General features: G+C 46.4%; 1 protein-coding gene and 2 long non-coding RNA genes across 3 annotated transcripts in view; 2 read left to right on the top strand and 1 right to left on the bottom strand.

Moving 5' to 3' along the window:
* The window catches only part of LOC132679904 (uncharacterized), a 58,128-nt gene extending 35,512 nt beyond the window's left edge, over nt 1-22,616 (top strand). Inside the window, exon 4 of the long non-coding RNA XR_014137338.1 lies at nt 22,479-22,616. This is a non-coding gene — a long non-coding RNA (uncharacterized LOC132679904). The remainder of the gene's footprint in view (nt 1-22,478) is intronic.
* The window catches only part of TBXAS1 (thromboxane A synthase 1), a 156,058-nt gene that overhangs the window by 40,081 nt on the left and 91,187 nt on the right, over nt 1-24,790 (bottom strand). Inside the window, exons 6-9 of the mRNA XM_060633934.3 lie at nt 17,381-17,469; nt 15,486-15,634; nt 13,597-13,727; nt 9,579-9,890 (exon numbers count right to left, since the gene is read on the bottom strand). Of these exons, the coding sequence (XP_060489917.1) occupies nt 9,579-9,890; nt 13,597-13,727; nt 15,486-15,634; nt 17,381-17,469 (681 nt within the window). The remainder of the gene's footprint in view (nt 1-9,578; nt 9,891-13,596; nt 13,728-15,485; nt 15,635-17,380; nt 17,470-24,790) is intronic.
* On the top strand, nt 12,190-13,660 carry LOC132679905 (uncharacterized). Its single transcript, XR_009610392.3, has 2 exons — nt 12,190-12,437; nt 12,532-13,660. It is a non-coding gene; the product is annotated as an uncharacterized LOC132679905 (long non-coding RNA).

The following is a 24,790-nucleotide window of genomic DNA, read 5'->3' as shown; positions in this document are numbered from 1 at the left end:
CACCTATTCATCACGAGCCTACTATGTGCCAGGCACTGCTGGAGGCCCTGGGATGTAGCAGTGTGCCAGGCAGCCGCGTCCTTGCTCTCACAGGGCTCATATCCTAGCAGGGACTTCATTATATTGCCCCTCCCAGGAGTAAGTGGCATTTTAATAATGGATACTGTGGTGAAACAAAGGAAGGATCTCTAAGTGGTGAAATTTTAAGCCTAGTGATGGATGGATGGAAAAACGAATGGGAGTCTTTAAATTTGTGCCAGCTGAGACCATTCTGAGGCCCTGCTCCACTGGGGTGAAAGCAGCTTTGGTCACTGGAGTTAAGTGGAGTTAAAAAAAAAAAATGCATATGTTCCTCCCTTCCTTCCTTCCTTCCTTCCTTCCTTCCTTCCTTCCTTCCAAAAGCTAATGGTTGGGAATACAACCCATACCTGTGATGTTTTAAGGGCCCAGAATGAGAGCAGTAGTTAAATAAATAAGCCATTCAGTTGAGAATCTACCTCAGTGCCAAGAGGACCCACAGAATTCCGAGCTTCACCTGTAGAGCCCACTTTCCCCAGTTTATTTTTAATTCTTGCTTTTCTGGATTGATGTGCACTGACCCCACCAGCTTATTTGCTTCACAAAGCCTGGCCCTCTAGAGGCTCAGATATTGAATATAAAATACTCTGAGTTGCGACATGAAAGGCACCAAATATATGCTGATTGGTGTGGCCTGTTCCCCAAGGAACCACTCCTTGTGGGTCACCTCTCCCTCTGCTGAGACAGAACTTCTCTGCGAGGTGGGGGCAGCTTGGAGCATTAATTGCTAAAAATTCAAAGTGCTGAAGTGCTGATCTGGGAAGCACAGGAAAAACATCTGTAAGTCCTTCCTGCTTTTCAACCTGCCTCTCGCTTGATTGCCCCCACTGCCCCCATTCGGGACATCTTGGTACAAAACTACAGGCTTCTGGGTTGCCAGGGGCTCCCACGTGGGCAGTGGGTCAGGAGGTGGAACCAGGAAACTTCTGTGTCACTCTGATTCGGGGACTAGAGCCAGAACAAGGGCAAGGAGACTAAAGAGTGTGGTGAACTTTGGAGAGAGAGGAGAGGAGACAGAAAAGGAGCAGGACGAGAAGGAGAGGAAAGAGAGGAAGAGGCAGCAGGGCTTCTCAGAGTTCCTGGATGGTGTGAGGTCTAAGGATGTGGCTGTCACTGTTGAAACCCATGGGAGGGGGTCAAGGCCAGGGAGGGTGAGTTTCCTTGGTGGGTGTGTGGGCATGGGGTGTGGATGTCTCCAGGCCATGGGGAAGAGTTTGGAGCCCCAGGTGGTGGCACAGGAAGGTCTTGGCCCTGAGCAGCACTCATTCACAGCACACATGGTCCCTGCCTTCCTGCAGGTGTCCCCAAGGGAAAAAATGGGCAGGTGACCTGGATCATGAAGATCAGTGCGTGTACTTAACAATCACATGGGCAGTGAAAAACTGGGGCTGCCACCTGATCCAGGGTGATGGGTCACCCTGCTTCAGGGACTCTTGAGTTTTCTTGAGTTGTCTTCTTTCCAGGAACTGGTATTTTCATAGCAGTAGCCACAAATTATGACTTCTAGGATGGAGTTCTAGAACACACCCAGAGAGGCCCCGCTTATAGGCTGTCAAGACTTCTGTGCTCTAATATTAGCTATAGGAATGCCAGGAAAGGGTGAGAGAGGCTCATTTTCTAGGTCAGACTCTTCTAGAATGAAGGACAGGGAGTGGGCAAGTTGGACACATTCCACCTGCAGTGAGAATAGTCCACATCTTGCTCCAGGCCCCCAGGGGAATAGCATCAAAGAAGTCCTCTTTGACCACAGTAATCTCTGCATGGACCCTCATTTGGGGACTCTTAAAGCTACCATGTACACTAAGGGCTCATTAGGGGAGCTTTTGGTCTAGGAGGAGCTCCCTGCCTAAAAGGTCCAGCCTGGTGGGTACCTGTTGGATGTGGCAGGTCTCCAGTCTACATGTGCATCGTGAGAGAAGGCTCTGGTTATCATCTTCATCTGCCTTGAAGATGACTTCAGATCAACTCAAAAGCTCCCCCTAGCCTCCCACCCTGGAGAAGCAAGATAAGTTCAGGATTGTAGGCAGTACGCCTCTAGAGATATACCCAAGATTGGGTGACCCTCGCCTCACTTTCCCTCTCAGTAAAGTGAGAGTGGCATCATTCTTTTCGGGATCATTTTGAAAAAAATTCATAATTTATTAACAAGATGTAAATGGTCATGGAGGATCAGTGCTTTGGCATTAGGAATAAGTGCTTGCCACATAGAGCACAACTCGGGGAGAGGCAGGCCTGAGGGTTTGGAAGCTGGCTGCTCACAGCGCGTCGACCATGGACTGAAGTGTTGGTACCACCTGGGCGGTTGTTGGAAACGCAGAATCTCAGGCCCCGCCGTGGAAGTCTAGTGGTCTGTTGCTGCCAATCTCACCGTGCCGGTGTCCCTGCTCTTATCTTTGATTCTTTGGTATGACTTTAGGGCTGTAAGTTGTTCTGAGTTCCTGCCTCTTGCCTTGTACGTCTCAGCTTTGTGTCCTGTTGTGCTGTTATGGGATCTGCAGGAAAGGGCTCAGATGCACTTCTAAGCCCCATGGGGCCGGGTGAGCGTGTCGACGAGGACCCCTGAGCATATTCCTCCTAAAATGTTGGACAGCAGGACTTGAGCAGACCTGGGCAAAAGGGGAGGGAACCTGTCCAGTGGGGGAAAACCCATTTCCAGTTTTTCCCCTGAATCTTAAAATCAACTATGCCCTACTCCTGGTGTGAGGACGACCCTGAAGATTCATCCTGGGTACGATCCAAACTGGGAGACTTTTTTTTTTTTTTTTTTTTTTTTCCATAGCGAGGACGAATTTGTGTGAAGCTACACACATTTTTTCCACCCAACCTTCCTCTTGTGACAAAGGATGTATATTTATGAAACAGCCAGTTGGGAGCAAAATGGCGTGTGTGTGTGTGGCCACAAAATATGCTTTTTTTTCCCCTTTGAGATCCTCTGGCTGCTTCAAGGAACAAATCCTCATCCTTGCTCACATTAGCAGCATGAGCTAATCAGTTGAAATACCCAGCATGGAATGCTTTTATCCTTAAGAGAAAAAGAAAGAGTAAGTTGTATTTTAATTAGATATTTATAATGGTTACAAAGCAGCTCTTCAAGAGAAGTTTTAAGAATATGGCCTTCCTTCTAAGGCATAACTGTGTTCAAATTATCCTAAAGAGAGGCTGTATATCAATCTAGCCCAATTTGTGATAAATTTACAACTGGGTTCTGCACAGCAGATTTATAACAACAATTAAACAGAAGGAAAATGGGTCATAAATTTCGGCTGGCACAGTCCGGCACCAAAGAGAAGAAGAGAGAATGGTTTGGCCAGATCAAAAGTCAATAATTTCCACATAAAGTGCTGAAGCTATAGCAAACACAATTTATATGGAAAGAGGCTGGGTTTTTTTTTTTTCCTTCCGATCCTTTTCAAAATTAGATATTGGAGAACACAATGAAGCATCTCCGTTACAAAGGTCTTATTAAATAATTGGTGTGCTTTCTCAATTTTACGAGTAGTACACATACAAACTGCTCCCTGCTCCTCAATGCTTGAATTTAGTGAAGGTAGTGCCCCTTCGATAGGACTAAGGAAACATGGGGCAAAGGAAACATGGGGCAAGTGATTGGGTGACTTGAGAGGGAAAGTTTTAAGCTGAATTTTGGTGGTGGATTGAGAGGAAAGCCAGATGATTTGGAAGGAAACACATATGGCCTTAGAACAAAGCAGCAGGAATTATAAAGTGGGTTATAACCATATTATAACTGGAAACAGAAATATGTACACCGAAATGAGAAAGACATCAAGGCCACTTGGGTCAAAACAGGTGGCAGGACACGGACTATTACTGGACAGAATGTGTGAATTGTAAAACATGTACCAAGAGCATCTTCAGTAGTGAGGGAAGACCTCCAAGTGTCCTTATGCGTGCCAGAAGTTGAGTTCTGCTGAATTAGTGACTTTCACTGCTGACAGTTTCACATCCTGACTGATAAAGGAGGCAGTGAGGCCAACCGCCAAGCGGGACTTCACTCTAACCAATAAGGAAGCATTGACTGGCTCTGTGGAAATCACAGGACATGTGGCATGAAGTGGCCACACTGTTATGAGAAGGACATAAGAGCAGGCCATGCTCACGGTTGAGAAGCCCAAGAGTGCAAGCAGCGTGACGTGCTGTTGGACTTCCATCCCACGGCTCAGGAAATCTGGGTTTTGAAAATTCAGCGGAAAGGTGTGTGTGATTGCAGAAATTTGAAAGCGGGAGCTTCTGATCTGGGGACCATGGATTCTGGGTACTTGGGTGGACACACCGTTTTCTGGTCACCCAGCAGCTATTCTCCCCCCACTCCCAGGAACAGGGGTTTGGGGATCTCCCTCTCCTCCATCTGAGGTCTCAGTGGTTCCTGGGAGGCTGCTCCCAGGCACCAACTCCAGGGATGAGGCAAGTGACCCAGGTCTAAGTCAATCAGAGTATCATAATCTCCTCAGTCCCTGTGATTGGTGGAGGGCTGAGCGTGTGGCCCAATCGCTACCAGTGAGATGCTGTGAGCCTTTCGCTGGGACTTCAAAGAAAGAGACTCTCGCTGCTTCACATCGCACCTGAGCTGGCTCGGCACTACCCTCCCATCAGCCTATCGAAGGATTCGAGGACTTGAAGGAACACTCGTCGGAACAAGGAATCATCAGCTTAGAGAGGAGTGTTGCCGGGGTCCGAGCCAAGGGATGGGTCTAGGATAGAACACCCATAGAGTTTGGGGGCAGCTGGCTGAGTCTGGCATTTCGTTCTCCATTTCGTTCACCTGTGGATACGGCAGAATTGCTCATTTGCCCTCCCTGCCTATTTGAGTAGAGGAAAAGTAACTGGAGAGAGATGTCAGGGCAGAGGGGGCAGCCACTGTTGGTGTGGCCAAGGTGTGTGTCTCCCCTGGGTCACATGGACACTGAAGGAGGCATGGAGGCTCAGAGTGAGCCATCTTGCCGGTAACCTGCTCCAGGGGGCTGACTGCCCAGGAGATCCCAATGCCCAGAAGCCGTGAGCCCTCTGGATAAGTCCTGCAGGGCCCCGTGCCAGCGCCATGGGAGGTGCTGAGAGAAGCCTCCGTTGTGTAGGAATGGGACTTCTGTTAGATGGCCCCAACCCTGGGAGGAGAAGGGGGCCCAGGAGGGACAGGGAAAGGCTAGGAAGGATTAAAAACAGACCACAGGCTGTCCCCGGGGCAGCTTCCTCAGGCCACACAGGTCAGCGTGAGCTAAGGACATGGAAGGACATTAAATTGGATCAGAGACTGAAATTTTAAACTGGACCAGACTAGTCTGGACTTTTTCATGACGAAAAGTGACCAGAAATCTTTGAGATCTATGGGAGCCATCATCAAGGAAAGGGAAAAGGAGATCATCAGAGCACAGTAAAAAAATGATAATTGGAGAAAACACGAAAAGTTTCCATGTTTGTACCTCACATAGTTCAGATTGTTCAACACACTGGTTCCACAGCTGTCTTGAGACCACTAAGGGAGATCCTGTCTGAGAATGGGGTATGCCTAGAGTGAATAGAGCTGAAAGATGGGGAGAGAGAGAAGACCGGGTTCCAGTGACAGAGTTTGAGCCCCTGCATCAAGCCACACCCGAGACAAATCTCCTCTCTGGAGTTTTCTGTTATGTGGGTCAATAAACTCCCTGAGCTAATATGGATTAAGTTTTCTATCACTATCAACAGAAAAAAAATCCTGGATTGATACAGTGTACATATACAGTCTTGTTCTTGGGGAGAGGGACATAGCTTCTGTCGGACTCTCATAGAACATTGCTATAAAAGGATATAACTCAGAGGAAAGAAACCCTGAAGCTCGAATCCAGCGATCCCATTAACAGATACAAGAGAAATCATCGGATGAGATGTGTGGGGTTCTACAGGGGTATCATGGAAGAGCTAGATACTTGGGGTAGGGTCTGGGGTCTGAGTCTGGCATTAACTGGCACTCAAGAAATATTTGTTGAATGGAAAGCAACAGGAAAATTATAACAAGTCCTACATTACATGCAAATTTTCAGGAGAATATCGAATGTGTGAACATCTAATCTGCATTTCCATGTCCTGACAGATGGCCCATGTTAACAGAACTTTGACTATAGGAAGGAAGGAAGGAAGGAAGGAAGGAAGGAAAGAAGGAAGGAAAGAAGGAAGGAAGGAAGGAAGGAAGAGAAAGAAAGAAAGAAAGAAAAAGAAAGGAAGGAAGAAAGAACCTACAAATATTCATTGAGTGGGTACCATGTGTTACACTTATACAACTATTAACACAGCTGTGACTGCCAAATCAATTTTTTAAAAACGATAACTCCCATGTATTCCTATTTCTCAGAGACAGTCCTAGTTTGTCTCAGAGAAAGAAAATGACCTGGTGGGGGCAGGGAGCTTCCATTGCTGGGGCAGAGCATTGGACCCTGTTTCTTCTTAGAAGAGGGGTTTGGACCCTGAGAGTCTAGGGCTGACTTCTTAAAGTGGAACCAGGGACCACCTGTATCAAAATCACCTGGTATGTTTTATCTAAAATGCAGGCTCCTAGGCCCTGGCCCAGACTTACGGAATAAGAATCTTTGAGGAAAGGGCCCTGGCTTCTGCATTTTTAAACAATCTCCCCAGATAGTTTTTATGCACATGACAGTTTGAAAAACTTTACCTACCAAAATCTGGCTTTTTCCCCATAGGGTCTCAGTGCCTTGTAATATTCTGCACAGCCCCATGGAAGGTAGTTCTCTGGGGGAAAGAAGCCCTATCTTGGGCTGGGGGGATTGGAAGGAGGCTGGACCACACATTCTGGACTTGATTACTTGATGCCTTCTGTTGGCCTGGAGGGTTTCATTTGGAAGGGAGGTATTTTTTTTCCATTTTTTTTTTTTCAGTTGGTGATTAAATTCCATGAAGGTAAGGATCATGACTTCTACCTCTTAGAGCTGCTGCTCCCTCTTCGATACACTGCCCTATCTCCCACACTGTTGACCACTCTCTAGATGCTTAAATGTCTTTAGTTTGACCTGTGTTCTGGTTTGTTTGAGACCAAGGGGCGATTTCTCACTATTGCCTTTGCTGCCTTCCTGGGATGGCAACCAGAACTTCCTCTGGCAGGTGTCTCCTGAGTTCTCTGTCATATGACATGGGTGTGACTGACTCTAGGGGTGGGATTGACTGGCTGAAGCCCTTCCATGCCCCCATTCCCATGGCCATGATAGTTGGTTCAAGAATGGGCAGTGACCTAAGCATCCTGGCCAGAGTTCACCTGATTGTTATTGAGAATTTGGGGCCACAGATTCTTTTTGCCCTTGGTAATGAGCAAGGAAGCCTGTAGTCCTATACATTCTTGGCAGGCTGCCTGGGCTTTGAGAAGAAAGCACAACGAGAATGGGGCCAGTATTAAGGAGGCACAACCAAGAACTGGGGAGAAACGGGGACCTGAGCACATATTTGAGGCCCAGAAAGACTTGCCTGAAGCCACATCTATTCCTAAGCTGCTCAGTGATCTGTACTATTAAGTCCCTCCTCCCCACCAGTTTTTTTGTTTTTTTTTTTGTTTTTTTGTGCTTAAATCAGTTTGGGTTGGGGTTTTGTTATGTGCTGCTAAATGCATCCTAACCGGTATGCCCTTCAGCTCCTCTTATTTCTCTTTCTGTAACATACCCCAGACATCTTGGGTCCCTTCTCAAACAAACAGAAGGACAGACAGAAAGACAGACAGAAAAATACCACAAGTACCCATGAAACAGAATAGGGTGGATGGTAGGAATAGGTGGTAGGGTTATTTGGATGCATGGCTTGTTGAGACTCCGTGCCCAAAGAATATTGATTAATGGATCAATTTCAACCTGGAGGGAAGCCCTGTCCTGTTCAACATTTTAATCAATGACTTGGATGGAATAGGAGGCAGGCTTAGCAAGTCTCAGATGACACAGAGCTGGAAGAACTGCTAATATGACAGATGGCAGAATCAAGATTCAAAATTATTTTGACTGAGTTGAGCAATAATAAGGATAAATATAAACTCTTGCATCTAGGCTCAAAAAAATCAATTGTGTAAGCAGCGGATTGGGGAGACCTGGCTTGGCAGATGTCATAAGAATGTGGAACTTTACGTTGACCGGGAGCTCATGATGAGCCAAAAAGTTGAGGCAATTAGTAACATAGTTAATGAAGTTTTCAAATATTTGAAATATCAAAATATTGGAGAACTGCATTGGTGAAGAAAGGCTAACCTTGCATCTACTTCCCTGGTGGCTTAAAGAAGTGGGAAGCAATTTTCAGCTCAGTATATATATTTTAAAAAGCTTCTGATGATTCTAATAACAGAACAGGCTACCTCCCCAAATTGTGAATGTAATAATTATATCAGCATGTAATAGAAGTCTATTATGGTGGTCTTCAATCTATTTATTTATTTATTTATTTAGAGTGAGGGGAGGGGCAGAGAGAGGAGAGTGAGAATCCCAAGTAGGCTCAGCATGTAATAGAAGTCTATTATGGTGGTCTTCAATCTATGTATGTATGTATGTATTTATTTATTATTTATTTATTTTTAGTGAGGGGAGGGGCAGAGAGAGAAGGAGAGTGAGAATCCCAAGCAGGCTCCCCACTGATGTGGGGCTCAAACCCATGAAATGTGAGATCATGACCTGTGCCAAAATCAAGAGTTGGATGCTTAACCGACTGAGCCACCCAGGTGCCCCTGGTCTTCCTTTTAAAAGCACAGATTTAAAAAATGATTTTAACAACTTGTAAGTCAAAGCAATACACACAAAAGCATCCAGAAAAAAATCTGGCGATTAAGTAGCCTAGCTTGGCACTCTTGAAAGTTTGTTTCAGATTCACCAAAGAGGAGCCTCATCTAGAAGGAATATCCAGAATCTGAACTTTGCGCTGGCCATCCCCATTTCACCTCATTCCATTTATGGCCCTCCTGCTTGGTGCTCACCCGGGTTTCATTCCTGCTTTGGGTTGGCCCATCCTTATGCCCGCTCCCACTTTCCAGCTTGGTCCCCTTTCCTGCCTCACACTTGCCTCCCAGAGCTGACTCCGCAGTCATAGCAGTGGGAAACCACACCTCTTTCCTGCCCCTGCCTTTTGACCCTCACCTGTTGCTAAGACTTTGCAGCCTCCCTGAGCCAGGCCTGGTTTCATGTACAGCCCTAGACAGTGAAGATACGTATACAATACTCCTCTCCTCTCCTCTCCTCTCCTCTCCCTTCCCTCTCCCTCTCCCTCTCCCTCTCCCTCTCCGTCTCCCTCTCCCTCTCCCTCCCCCTCTCCCTCCCGCTCCCTCTCCCCCTCCCCTCCCTTCCCTTCTTTTTATTTTTCTGTTGTTCTGAACACTCCATTTTACTTGCTAACCCAGAGAGGCAGAGAAGGTGGGCCCTATTTCATCTCATACACTTAGCATGTGATTTTCGCAAGGAAGTTATCAAAAGTAAGTTTCACTTCTACGAACACAAAATCACGTTTCCTGTGGATTTCACAAGGACGACTGTACTCACGAATTTCTCATTAAAGCTGTCCACCTCTGTCAGAAGCTTCTCTTGGCAGTTAGGGTTGGTGGCCAGGAGGTAGGTGGCAAAAGAGAGCGTGTTGGTGACGATCTCGTAGCCAGCAATGAGGAAGATGAAGGCCTGGCCCACGACCTCATCCACAGTCAGAGGCTTGGACAGGCGTCTGGGCTGGTGCAGGTGGGAGGGACCCGCTGTGCAGTCGGTGGAGAAGACTTGTCTGACCATGTCAAAGCTCTCCACGCCCACGGAGGTGGAGGAATGTCGGGCGTCCAGGATCAGTTGGAGGAAATCTTTCCGCCTCTAAGGGACAAAAGGAGAAAATGCCCATTTTGGTCTTAGAGTCATGTGACGGAGGCACAGAAGAAGACACACACCTGAGCTTGATGGGAACCAGTACCCTCGTTGTGGGGTTATCTGAGATGGCAAGAACCTGGAACCCCCAGCGTCCCTTACATGGCATTGGTTCTCAGCAAACAGCAGACTGTGATGCTGCCGTTAAAAAAGGATGAGGCCGTTCATCTGGACTGATTGGGAAGGGTGTTAAGCCATTTTGGTAAGGAAAAAACAGCAAGTTGCAGAACAGCCTGCACAGTGGAACCTCATTTCTGTAAAAACAGTACACGTACAATGTATATAATTGCACGCATTTGTTCACGCATAGAAAATGTTCAGCAGCATCTATACCCAGCAGTTCACAGTGAACTTGGAGGAGGCGGGGAAACCAGCACGGGGGCGGGGGGGCGGGGGGTTTGAGTTTTTACGTTATGCATGTTTGTACTGTTGGTTGGTTGGTTGGTTTTCCAACAATAAAACAATGAAAACATCATATAGATTTAAACGAAAGTACGCGTTCCCTTGGGCACTTAGGCACCATTCAGGGCTAATGGATGGGTGGCCATACATTTTCCTCACACAGTAGGAAGTTGGCAGAACTGGGGGGCAGGAGGGAACTAGCCTTGGGGAAGCTGGTCTTCAAAGACCTCCCCCACTCCCCTTGTCCCCAGTGATCCCTTAACCCATTTAAGTGCTTAGAGCTTTCTTACCATTTCCCCCTACCTCCCTTATCAGCAATTTGCATATTCTTTATATTTTTACTGCCACTAATTGTAACCATAGAAGCTTTTGCATATTGCTTTCACATTGACAAAGTGTATCCCTGGCATACCCCTTCTTTGAAAAGCTCTTTAATGTGATGGGTGACAACCAATATGTTACTCTTTTCTGAAGTTTATGGGGCTCAAACAGCAAAAGGAGAGTATCAGAACCACCAGCAGAAACATATTATAATTTCAAAGTACTTTGCTTGGTGCAGCGTTTTCTCAATTCATTGACTTCTGAATTTCTATTGCATTAATAATCTGTGTCCCACACATCAGCACTTAATTCCATCTTTTAGGATTGCTGTTATTTCACCTGTTGTTGCTTTTTCTCCTCCAAGAGAGTGTAAGCGTGTCCAGGGCAGGACCCTGCGTCCCACCCCCTCCCACCAGCCCACGCCGCGTTGTTGCGCTGAGCACCTTACGTGTGCAATAAACGATCCCACAAATAACAAGGCTGTGCAGGGAATGCATTTTTAAAAAGGCTGTGTTGGATTGGCTTACAAGTGATGCTATTTGGAGCAGGCAGTTTGGGTCATGAGGCCTTTGCGGCTCTACTGGTGCCCAGCTTTTGTGACCTTGCAAGACATCTGCTGAGATTCCAGCAGGGTCACAGCTAAGCCTGTGGGCATCAAGAACCTTGAGTCTCAGGAGCCAAGGCCTCCGTGTCCTGCCAGCCTGCTCAGGTCAGCCACACTTGGCTGCCTCTTTCCACCCCGGCCTGCTCGTTCTCATTTCCAGGCGGCATCCTCGAGAGCTGGCTTCCCCCGGATTCCTTCCTGATGCTCTGCCAACATCTGGATGGCTGTCGTGGTTCCACTGCCAGCCTGGCCGGGCAGAGTCGGGGCAGGGCGGGGCATGATGGTTCCTGTGGGAGGTGAGTACCTTCTGCTACCTTGGCTCCTGGAGGAGAACGCGCAGGCCTATCCGCTGGTGAGTGCGAAACTCCTCAGGGTGCTGTGCAGTCCTCCCTGAGGCTCACCTGTGGCTTTGCTGGAGGGCAGTGGGGACGACATGGGCGGGAGAGCACCTTTGGCTTTGGTAGATGTGCAGCTGGCATCCTTTGCTCTCATCCCCTGCTCAGGCAGGCTGCTAGAAGGCCATCGGAGCTCGGGAGAAATCTGTCTTCACCTCCAGCTACAGAGGCCGGAGGAAAGGGCTGCTCTCCAGGGCCCGTGCGCTGGAGAAGAGCATTAGTGCAGATGGGTTTCTTTTATTTGCACTGCATCACAGAGGCTATTTGAACAGTGCCCATTTAGGACTGAAACAGTGCTGCTTTATGGTTATATCCAAGGAAAATACGCACCCTGATAGATGTAGGTGTCTAATCCACCCATCGGGCTAGAGCTTAGAAAAATATTTACCTTTTAACATCTGTGCTGCATTTTCCACTGCGCAAACACACATCTGCTTGATGGAATGTCTGCAGAGTTTAGATGGGTTTAAAGCAAGTTTTCTTAGTAACCATATAGCTCTGTCTTGACACGGGCAGTCCTGGATTTGTGGTTGGGAGGTTTTTCTCAGATCAGCTCATTGTTTGAAACAAATAGCTCTCGAGTTTATAAAAGGAAGAGCTGGAGGCAATCCCAGTAATTGGATCTTTAATAAACCCCTCACCTCTTAGTAAGCCATTCGGTGCAACAGTTTTAGAATTTTCAGCCCGATTCCACAGCCTGTGGGTTTCGGGCTGGGGGAGGGGTGGGGTGTGTGACAAAACTGTCATCAGGAAGCCCTTCAGAGCGATACTGAGGTTTGAAAATGCGGCTTTCCTCACCCCTCCCTCCCCGGGCTTCATCCTCATTCTGGAGACTCAGGAACCTGATGAGAATATTCTGTCCTTTTAGGCGGAGCTGGGCCAGTGATATCAGGGAGCTGATTCTTCCCACACCTCCAAGGGCATCGAGTGGAGTTCACCATGGTGCGGGCCAAGGGGCTGTGAGCTTCTATACACCGTCCCCTGCCCCCTGAACCAGACTCCTTTGCCTCACAGGCTCCAGAGGGGGAAGCCAGGCAGATGAGGCCGCTGGTGCATCCAGGCATTAATTAACCCCCCATCTCTTTCTGGGCCAATGGCGCAGCAAGGGACCTCACGTCCTCCCTTGTTAAGCCCTATGAACCCATCTTTGAGCAACTCTTTTAAAGCTTGCACAAGTCAATTCCAGAGAAGACATGTTAGCCCTGGGTTTTTTTTCCCTCTCGAAGCGATGTTCTTGAATGCAACGAAGCCCTTAAAGAATAGTGTTATACATGCATGAATGCATCCAACAGTGACGTTATTTTCCAAACACTGAAAAGTCCAATTTCTATTCTCAGCCAAGTTCAAACAACAAATATTTACTGGATTCCTACTGTGCACCAAGCATGGTGCAAGTCTAAGGAGGAAAGAAGTCTCTGGGTCTCAGCTGAAGCGTGAGAGGGCCCTCAGCCCCAGATTTTGCAGCAACATCCTCCATGCTGAAAGTCAAGGTGGGATTAATTGAGAGCTGCCTAAACTCCCCTCTACTGGTAGTGCTGTTCACTCTACAACTCCATCTTGCCAGTTTTCAGTATACAGAATATGCCGATGAAAAGTACATGTGAAAATTTACCTAGAAAATTCTTTGGGGCTGCTATTGCCTGTGCTTGAAATAGAGAGGCCATGAGTTTTGGGGGGTACCCATGGCAGAGCATGGACAATTTGATCTGGGTTTCTCTCCACCATCCTTCCCCCTCCCCTTTCTCTTTCTTGTTCGCCCCCTCCTCACCCCTTCTCCTTTCCTTCCAGTGCCCTGGAAGGCTGTAAGCGGTAGGCCACTGAAGGCCAGCATAGTGTGGTGTGCGGGGTGGGTAGGGAAGAGACAGAAGAAACAGAACTGTACCAAATTAGGCCCCATTCCGTTTCAACGACAGGCCCAAGTGAGATACGTTACCTCTTCTGCTGCTTGCTGGTCCCGCAAGGCAATCACATTCCTAATGAGTTTGTTAAAAAAGCCATTCAGTTCATCTCGGTTCTTATTGGGCAAAATCCGGGCCAGTGGGACCATTATGGATGGAAATGATACTTGAAAGAAAAAAAACAAAAGCGGCACTGAAAACGGGGCGGCAATAACCCCAGGGCTATTAGATGCCTGTTGCCAGGGAAGCAAACCCTGGCCTTGACTTAGTCATTGGAAGCCGGGGCTCCGCTCTGGATCTGCACTCTTCGCGGCAGGGTTTGTACCTCATTTCACTTCCCGACTCCTCACGTTCCTTGCACATTGTAAGCACTCGGTAAATGTCTGCACAGTTGAATCCCCACTTCCATCGGGCTCCCAAGAATTCAGTCTCATACTTAGAAATTAATTTTCCAGGTCCTAGATCTGAGGGTTCAAGGTCTTTGTATTTCATCAAGAAAGGACAGATTATAGGCCATGTTTTAAATCTTAGCAAGTGGTGGAAGCTGATCTACTTTCTTAACTTTCCGGTCATTTGCATTTTCCCCCCACTTTCTTAACTTTCTGGTTATTTGCATAATTGTCCCCAGAGCTCCACCTGAATGGTCTCTAGGAGCTGCTGCCCAGGGGCAGCTGGTGGCATGAATGCTGGCCCCTTGGGTATCTCCCCTGCTGTGCCAGGCAGGAAGCCTGTGCCTTTGCTGCCATGGCCTTGGGACAGAGCCACCTGGGGACACTTATCCCCTCCTAGAGGGTGGCTTAGGCTGAGGGGCTGAGCTGCTGCAGTGTTGTTCAGGTCAGTTCAGCTTCCCGGCATCGACAGTGGGCTCACTGCGTACAGGCAGTGCGCGGGAGCCAGGATGGAGAGGGTAGTTCTGGACCCCAGCAGATCTCAGAGCACTCTGCCCATTTTCAAGAGCCAGAGTCTGAACCAATGTGGGATAGCAGGGAGGTGGGTTCAGAGAGGAGTAGTAGCAGGGCTGGGACAATGGGGCCATCCCCCCCCTCCCCCCTCCGGGCATGTCCATGGTCAACGGCAAGTGGAGCTGACTCAGCGGAGTAGTTCCCAGGGGGCCGAGGGGGCAAGGGGCAAAGGGACTGCTTTGACCCCTCAGCAACTCCTCCTATAATTTGATTGCGGGTCTGATGGAGGCGACTTGGACTTCCACAGAAATGGACTCAGAAATGGGAGTGAAACTGACCAAGGAATGAATACAATTTAGCAGCCCGGCAGAAAGGTTAGAAGTTAGGGCAATAATCAATAACAATAGCCACACTTCAATACTTCCATAAAAGCAAGAAGATGCTGGAATTGGCCAGAGGGTAAAAACTCACTTCTAAAATAAAAATAAAATAAATCGACCAGTCTCCACAGCATTAGGTAACCTGCTAGTCACCCTTCGTGTATGATTTCTAGTTTACTGTGCTTTGGGCTTCAAGCAGAGAAGTCTTCCAAAGGGGATTTTGCTGGAGGGGAGAAATATGTCCTAGAAAATGGAAGGCTTTGGGCTCCAATCTAGGCTGTGGCTTTCTAAGCCTCAATTTTCTCATCTGTGAAGTGGGTGAGAATACTTCTCTCTTAGTGAACACAGCACTAACAGGCAGTGCAAGCAAAGCACTTAGCGCTGGTCACGGCTGCTGTTGCTGCTGTGGCGGTGGTGAGAGGGGCGGGCACTTCCTATCTTGGTGATGGGTAGTCCTGAGTGGTGACAAGAGGAGCCTGGGTGGCCCCGGGAACATAAGGCCTCTGCAGAGCGGACTCCGCAGGGTGACTCTCAGAGGCACCTGGAGTTGTGGCGAGAGATGCCTGGGCCACCCAGCCGTCACGGGGACTGGCCAGCTTGCTGGACCCCTGCCTTGCTGCCCTGGGCGGGAGCTGTACTTACAGATTAAAACCAGGATCGGCTTGGGGATGGAGTACGCAAAGAAACGCCTGCAGTGCTTCACAAAGGGGTCCTCAGGAGCCCCCCGGGAGTCCACCTGGGTGCCAAAGGCGACACTGGCAACCACATCTGTAGTGTAGCAGCTGTAGCACCTGCGGGACAGGAGACCATTTGGATTTGGAAAGGACCCTGCCGTCGGCCTGCCCATCACACACGCTACTAAAGAGGCACCACTTCATCATCTGCCTGCTCGAGCTCAAAGGAGGTGGTCAGAGGGGAGTCCCGGGAATGGGGTCCTTTGAGCGTGGCAACAGAATTTGGGAGGAGACACCAAAACATATCTGATCACTGATGTAAACACAGACTGGGGAGGGGAGGAGAGCATCACTTCCTCACCTTGCAAGCTTCAGGCAGCCTTAATCAGCCGCAGTCAGATTCCAAGAAATAGGCTCCAACCCATCCTCCCCAGGGAGGAGGGAAAACAGTGGACCCAAAGCTCATAAGCATTACCCCAAAGCTGTGCAGCATTGGTCCAAAGCCAGGATCGAGTTGTTAATTGATAAATAGCAAGTTGGGATTGATGAATTAACAACCTGGTTGTCTAGTTTTATTAGCTCTGTTTCCCCCTCTTCCTCCTAATGATTTTACAGTTTTCGTAAGAGTTACAAACAAAAAACAAGGGCACTTCACACTCAAATAAATTCAAGACAAACTTTGGGACCAGCTTCGTGAACATATGTATATTATTACAGAAAACACACGTTGCACTTTAGAAACAAACAGAAGGAAAAGTGTCTGGCAATCGCTCCGGAAAAATTAACCTCTTAGGCTCTAAGAAACCTGCCCTTAAATGGCCATTTTAAACCAGAATGATCCTTTTTTGTTATCTTAGAGGAGCAGTCAGGTTAAGTTATTTCTAAAACAGGCTACCAACGGCGTATGCATATCCTTTTATAATTAAAAGTTCTTATTTTTGTGGCTTGACTTAGGCACATATGTAGTTCCTTTTGTCTCCTAACCAACAGCTTATCATTAAGGGATAAATGACATCTCCAGATGACTTCTTTTATTTTGACTGCTTTATTGAAAACATTTCTACAATTGATTACACATGTCCCCACTATAGCAAAAGCAGTTTGCCTACTGAATGTGATTTCATCTGATCCTAAAGGCTGAAGAGTTAAGAGGGTGTTTTTTTTTTTTTTGGAAGAGTTAAGGATTTTTAAGTTATTTACTTTGCTTTTGTAACCATTCAGCCTATCTTATCTTTAGCCAACTCATGCATCTCATGACGAGAGAGAAAGTGTATGAGAGGATTTTGTAAACACAATGGCAGAATTTAAATGCTGATGATAATTGTGTTATTATTTTATTAGCAGTGATAATAAGAACGAGCCAGCTTCTGGCTGATCTGCGTCTCTCGCCCTACTCGGTAAGCCATAACTTAGCAGAGGACAAGTGGAGGGAAAGCCAAATAATTAGTCATTTAAATTTGGTGTTCACCGCTAAGTCATGGCTTCCAGGCTGAGGTGCACGACAATTTTTCTTGAAGTAAAAGTGCACAGACTTCCCCCCCCCCCCCCATCCCCCGGGGACCCTGTCCTTCCTGCCCACTCCTGGGTCTGCAGAGGTCGGAGGGCGTGTCCAACCACACGCCGCTGCCCACTCAAGGCTTCCTTCCACACGCCATACTTACCCTAGCCTTTGTTCATATTCTTTTCACATTTTACAGGGGTTTCCTTTTTTATTATTCAGTCCACCCATGCTTTTATGAGCCTCTAGCATTTCCATAGTTTGCTGGTCCCGAGGTAATTGTCCAGCAATTATGTACAGTTACAAGAAGCAGCAATTCAGAAGTGCAATTTCTCATCTGTCATGTAGCCATGTAGCACCCTTACCTCTGGATGTCGAAAGCATCCCCGGATTCCGCATAGCCTTTTAGGTGAGCCAGGAGCATGTCACAGGCTTGGCTGATTAGGGGAGTCATCTGATAGCAGATAACAAAGGTGTAATTAGGACACGATGCAGAGAGCACACCTAAAGTAGCTGCAGATACAGAGGTTATGTGTGGTCCTTCCTGGGAAAATGGACAAGGCAACCTTCCTGCAGCTGAGATTCAAGAGGAAGTTTTGAAATTCACAAATGTCATAACATACAATCGCCATAAATGTCTACTTTAGCTTAAACAATCTGTTCTTTTGGAAGCAAAAAGAAGAAAGGATGTAGAGTAAATACTGTGAAATAATTACAAAAATGATCATTAAGTGCTTAGACAGAAATGAGAATCACTACTCGGTTGCATGACATTTGGTTAGCATTAGAGAGTAAATAGACCACAATCCATATGTACTCTCTCTGGAATTAGCCCAAATCCATGTTTGCTTGGTTCCAATTATACTTTAGATCTTCTACTAGAGTATAGAATCTTAGTCTCCAAAGGAACGTGAGGTCGTCCATTTCAACTGCTTATTCAATACGAAAATCATTTTTAGAGCATTTCTGTTGGATGGCTATTCATTTCTGCTTCAGCTGCTTAAAACTTTTGAGTATGTATAAGGGAACCCTTGACATCAAGAGGCCTTCCATGCCCACCCAGGAAAACTGCTGAGTTTCTTTTCTTTTCTTTTCTTTTTTTTAATTTTTAATGTTTTATTATTTATTTTTGAGAGAGGGAGATAGAGTGTGAGCGGGGACAGGGAGTAGCAGAGAGAGAGAGAGAGAGAGAGAGAGAGAGACACGGAATCTGAAGCAGTTCCAGACTCGAGAGCTGTCAGCACAGAGCCCGACGCGGGCCTCCAACCCATGAACCGTGAAATCATGACCTGAGCCCAAGTTGGACACTTAACCGACTGAGCCACACAGGCGCCACCCCCCCTTTTTTAATATTAAAATATTTTCATTTTGGAATCCGTCTAACATATGCCCAGAAAGATACAGAGAATGGTGTTGCGAACATTTGTGTAATTATTATCTAGCAAGTTTGGATCTCACTTCTGGCCGCCACCACGTTGACCCCAGCCGTCTGGCTCAAGTGGATGGAATTCTCTGTGGAGCTAACGGGCAGCCACATGACCTTCTGTTTTCTCCCTCATGTTTGCAAAGCCAGGTCGGAAACATCAAGGGGAATCCTTCCAGCCAGTGCCCGTTCTAGAACAACATCGTAGCTAAAGCAGCTCGCCCTAATACCTCGTTCTGACCATTTCTTATGGAAAACATTTTTGAAATGTTAAATATGTTTAGGTTTTACTATTTTGACACTAGAATATAACTTCTAGTGGAGGCCAGGGGAGGTTTTTGTCTTTTTGTTCATTTTTATGGCCCCAGAACCTACAACAGGGCCTTAGCCCATGGTAATTCTTTGTTGAATGAGTGAAGGAGTTGGAATGATTATGTAAGCCTCAGTCTTTGCTCTTAAAGTCTCGAGGATTTGGGGAAAGTTACAAAATGTTAATCTACTTGTTAGAATATATGTTGTTCTGAGCCAAAATCTGCCCCCTTTAACAACCTCACACTGCTTTCATTGCCTTCTTCCTCTTGGTAGTGCTTCCAATACTCAGACGGCAGGTGCTGCTTCTCCTCACAGACCAGACAGTTCTTCCCCATCCCTTCAGCACCCCTCGTACACATGGTCTACACACACTTCTCCAATCTCATTGCGCGGGCTCGCTCTCTCTCTCTCTCCCTGCCTCCCTCAGTCATCAGTGTCACTCTTGAAAGGCAGCTCCATAAATGGAGCATGGTATTTCAGGTAAGATCCTTTATTAAATCTCTGGGGCGCCTGGGTGGCTCAGTCGGTTAAGCGTCTGACTTTGGCTCACGTCATGATCTCGCAGTTCGTCAGTTCGAGCCCTGTGTTGGCCTCTGTGCTGACAGCTCAGAGCCTGGAGCCTGCTTTGGATTCTGTGTCTGCCTCTGTCTCTCTGCCCCTCCCCCCCCTTCTCAAAAATAAGTAAACATTAAAAAAATTATAAAAAAAATCATAAATGGATCACTCCCCTGTCTGCCAATCACAAGCCAGGTGTGTGTTGACTTTTTTAGAAGACACCTATGACAGGCAAACATTGAGGTTCCAGTCAGCAAAAACCACAAGGTTTTTGATGACCATGAATCATCACCATAGGCCATTGATTTTTTGACACTTTAGGCTCCATTCATTAGAAGCGAATTTACACTTACATTACATTTATTGCCTTGAAAAGTTGTCCTGCTGTGTGTTCTGAGCAGAACAAGCTCTTCACTCCCCCTCAAACATTCAGGTGATTGGAGAAGCCCCGGCACAGTGGGACAGCCTGAGTGGCTGGTTGGAGGGACATCGGCTTTGTTGGACCCCTCCTTCCCATAGCTCTGCAAGCCAACCCCACGGTCTCTGGAGGGTAAGGAAAGATCTGTAGCTACAGGGTCTCTGGCAGAGTCCATCCCGAGAAGCAGAAGGACATTCCCAGTGAGTAAGAGTGAGCTGTAGTCTCAGCTCAGGGCTGCGTCAGTTCCCAGAACCGGGGACAGTGGCCTGGGCAGCCACATGGCAGGTCAAGGAGCAGACGCTCAGAGAGGAACATACACACACAGTGAAGAGATGGCAGAGCATCCGAGATACCCCCTTGTTGCCAAGACTCCTGGAAGAAGCCTCTGGAGAGGAAACTCCTGGGGAAAAGGACTTTTAGCTCATGGAGCTTCAAGTGCTTAGAGCCCTAGAGTGTTTGTACCCGGTGTGGGTGGGCCAAGGATGCGCTCACGCATTCAGACCTCCTCTCCTGTAACACTGCCTAGTCCTTTTGGTTCCACGTGAAACTTGATAAGTGTGCCTTCTAAGCCTCCATTCAGTTCGCCACTGGTATACAGGATCAGACACGGAGCCGCGTGGCCCTCCACCACACTGCTACTTTACATAGCTGTGGAATCGGTCAGTCGTCACCGTTTCTGGCCCCTCAGCCAGCTGTGCGTGAGCCTAAGTGAATATTCAGCCAGGCAACAATTACCAGTCAGTTGGCTGGGGAAGACTTTGTCAAATGATGTGCCCAAATAGAAATGTAATTGACCTCACATGCCTGTCCTGAAGTCCGCTCAAAACAGGGATTAGATGGCTATCCTGATTCTTGATAACTGGGTGGGCTTTCTATGCCAACTGCATTCTTTTCTAAATGCTCACAAACTGTCCACTTAATAATCCATCAGTACAAAAGTGCATGTAAATGGGTCACTTTTAAAAAAAAAATGTTTATTTTATTTATTTTGAGAGAGAGCAAGGGAGGGGCAGAGTGTGAGGGAGAGAGAGAGTCCCGAGCAGGCTCCATGCTGTCAGCACAGAGCCCAACATCAGGTTCAATCTCACAAATCGTGAGAGCATGATCTGAGCCAAAATCAAGAGTCAGAGCCTTAATGGACTGAGCCACCCAGGTGCCCCTAAATGGGTCATTTTTAATGGCCCCTGGGCCATCATTCTCAAAAATTCTTAGACTACCTTTGTGTTTGGAGAACTCTGTACTCTCTCAGCCACCTTTCTATGACTGGCTTCACTGGCTACATTCTTCCATTATTTTAATAAACTTGGTGGTACAAGTGAACTCTATTTTAATAAAATCCCATATACCAAAATTTCTCTTAGATTTGTTTTAGAGGAATGAGAACATGGTAAAAAGAAAAATACTGTTTGAAAGGAAGTCCTTTTAGATATCAAGCTTCCAGCTTCCTTAATGTAACAAAAATGGTATGCAACATAAAATACGGTTTCCACTTAACTCTTCAGAAGTGTGCCCTGTGTATAAAGAGGGGTCCATCCATACTGAATCCAGTTGTATGCTGGACAGTGCAAAGGGGGGCTGTCCCCACTGCCCACCATCGGTTCCTCTACGTGCTTGTAACTAGAATGCTTTGCGGCTGACTGGCATGATTGTAATTTTCTACCATGCTCTGCCTGCTTTTTTTTGCACTGAATGGATAATGACATTTTTATTTGGGTTAATGTGATATGAGATGGGGCATGTAATATGAAAAATGTTTTTAAAAAGCAATGCAGAGAAAATATTATAAGACAGTAGAGCATGATCTGTATGTTGGCCAATAGCCATCATTTCAGACTTTCTTCCTTGCATTATACACAAGTAGTTATGGAATATTCACTCTTACATGAGTTGCATACAAACAAAAGCTCTCTTTGATGGGCTTTCAATCATCTTCATACAATCCACAAGCCCAGTGGTTATTCCCGTAGATTTGCAGACAGGCAGGCATAGGTGGCTTGTGCAAACACACGCGCACAGATGAACACACAATGCTATCGTCAGATCTTAATAAAAGATTCTCATTGGATTGTTACATTTCATCTTTGAAGGATAATGAGAAATTTTTATTTTTGTTTTTTCCCCCACATTTTTCACAATGCACATATGTTATACTTACCATCAGATAAAATATTAACGTTATTAGGTTTTAAAAGAAGGATTTCTTTTTGGGGATGACAGTCTAGCAGCCATGCCCCCTGGGGGAAAGTTACCTGTTTTCCTTCTCTCACCTCTCACATTGGTTGTCTTTATTCTAGAAGATGCTGAGTGTATGGCTGGTCAGCTGTTTGGTAACTAGCAGTCACCATCAAGTGTAAAGTATCATCCTCAGCCTGGGAAAGAAATTGTTCAAGGAAGAAGTCCTTGCTCACCTGGGGTTGACTGTATGGTTAAATCATCCAGTTAAAAAAATGGATATATATATATATATATATATATATATATATATCCATATATACATGTATACATATATGGATATATATACACACATATGGATATACATATATATGGATATATCCATATATATATGTGTGTGTGTGTATTTTTTTTTTACTGACTATGTTTAGGGAATTCTGAGTCAAGGTATAGACAGAGGGCAATAGAGTTAATTCAAGAAGGTGGAGAGAGCTTTCTGAGTAGTCAAAAGAGAACTCGTGAGGTAATGACAAAGAAGGGGTAAGAAGTTCTCCTGCTCAAAGGGTTTCTTCTCTCCTTTTAGGTGATCCCCAGAGTTTCATCACTGGAGTGTCCTTCTTTGAGGCTGAGATGCTGACCTTGTTAAATACACTTGACCCTGGGAGAGCAAATACTCAAAGCCTCTGCCAATTATCAGATTTCCTCTCCTTGGCACTTTTTACTTGTGTGACCTTGGGCAAATTGCTTAACTTTATTGAGTCTGTCTCTTCATCTGCAAAATGGGAATAATTAGACCTCCCTTGAAGAGTTTGATAGAGATCATATACATAAAAGGCTTGGCCCTAGAAGGTAGGTTGGCTGTCCTCTTGAGGACCCCCATGATCCCAGACCGGTTTGGATACCTGGCAACATTTTCTCTCCTCTTATTCCTCATAGACAGTGCCACATCTGATCCACCTGTTCTGGCCTCACCATGTTAATATCACTTCCTTGTATCATGTTTATCTCCCCACTGACTATTCTAATTCAGGCTTTGCCACCTGTCACCTGGAATACGGCTGTCATCCTGCTTCTTAAGAACAAAGCGGTGGAAGCATCTTTGTAATCTTAGTACTTTGTGTAGTGCCTGACACATAGGTGTACTAAAAAAAAAATTTTTTTAAGAGCCTCCCAGACTCCTTTCTTTTCACTTTTCAATCCATTCTGTACTCAACACCAGATTGGTCTAATGAAAATACTTGCTGAGGTGCCTGGGTGGCTCAGTTGGTTAAATGTCCGACTTTGGCTCAGATCATAATCTTCACAGCTCGTGGGTTCAAGCCCTGCGTCAGGCTCTGTACTGACAGCCCAGAGCCAGAAGCCTTCTTTGGATTCTGTGTCCCTCTCTCAAATTCTGCTCCCCCCACCCCCCCCCGCTCATGCTCTGTCTCTCTCTCTTTCTCTCTCTCTCTCTCAAGAATAAACATTAAAAGATTCTTTTCAAAAAAGAAAATACTTGTTATTATCTAAGTATCTCAATTGGCTGAAGGACAAAGAACAAGCTACTTATCCTATTTTCCAAAGCCCACCAAGAATGGAATCCTGCCAATAACTATGGTTGTAAGATTAGCAGATCTTCCCCCAGTCAAGCCTTCAGATGAGATCACAGCCCAGGCCAACAGCTTGACTACTACATAGAGACACCCTGAAAGAGAGGTGTCTGGCTAATCCATGCCAGATTCCTGACCCACAGAAACCACGAGCTAATAAAGTTTTGTTGTTTTAAGCTGCTAAGCTTTGGTTGGGGTAATTTGTTACACAGCAATAGATAATACACTCTCCATGTCACCTTCTTGTGGCCACTCTTGTATATTGTAATGTACTATTGAAGTTGTCAGTATTCTGTCAGGAATGAACTCAGTGCAACACATTCAGTTGAGTATCTAGAAGTATCTATGTGATGGCAGATTGACTGAATACTCATTGAGCGCCTTGACATAGAAGGAACATTCATCGACTGAAGAGCTCTATCTTAGTTTAAATGCAGTGCTGTTTGCTGGGAGCTGGCCCTTGTGAAAGACCGTGTACCCATGTTGGTTCTACCTCTTACTTTCGGCAAGTCATTTGAATCTCTCTGAACTGGGGTCCTCATCCCCAAATGAGGGGCCAATTGAAATGCACTCTGAAGTCCCTTTCCATGGACATTCTAGGATTTGAAGGCAGTCACTAAGCATCAGATTGAGAAAGTGACTTAGAGACCATGGAAAGAACAGGCAACTTCCTAGTTGGGCACAGTAGAGGGTTGGATCCATGAGCCCCCCTACTTGCTCTACTTCCGTAAGAAAGTCTTTTTGTATTTCTTTGATGCACTGACTTCACAATTACATAAAGACCTAAATCTGGTTATTTTTATGCTCCAATGATTTAGTAAAAGTGGGAATTAGAAATCCAGATCCTCTGACTTCTGGCTTGTTGCTTTTTCCTCCAAAATCAGAATCCGCATTCCCTTTATTCCTCAGTCTGTTTGTTTCTAGGTTATAATTTCACTTCATGCAGCTATGATGCCATGAACTTGGAAAACAAATAAATACCATTAAGCCTTCAGAGCCCTGGAAGTTTGGAAAACAGAGTTGGCCTGAGTGCTAGGGAAGACCCATTTCCTGAGCAAGGAGAGGGAAGGAGACGGTCCTTCTGCATTACCTTTTTTTTTTTTTTTAATGTTTATTTATTTTTGCAAGAAAGAGAGCACGAGAGCTTGTGCACACGCACATGAGTGCACAAGTAGGAGAAGGGCAGAGTGGGGGGGAGATAGAGGATCCAAAGCAGGCTCTTCACCGAGAGTGGAGAGCAGGATGCAGGGCTCGAACTCACATACCAGATCATGACCTGAGCCGGAGTCGGATGCTTCACTGACAC

Source organism: Panthera onca, chromosome A2 (genome assembly GCF_046562875.1).
Source record: "Panthera onca isolate mPanOnc1 chromosome A2, mPanOnc1 haplotype 2, whole genome shotgun sequence".
NCBI lineage: Eukaryota > Metazoa > Chordata > Mammalia > Carnivora > Felidae > Panthera > Panthera onca.
The sequence above is the reverse complement of the archived record's forward strand: the minus strand, read 5'-3'. Positions and strand labels throughout refer to the sequence as shown.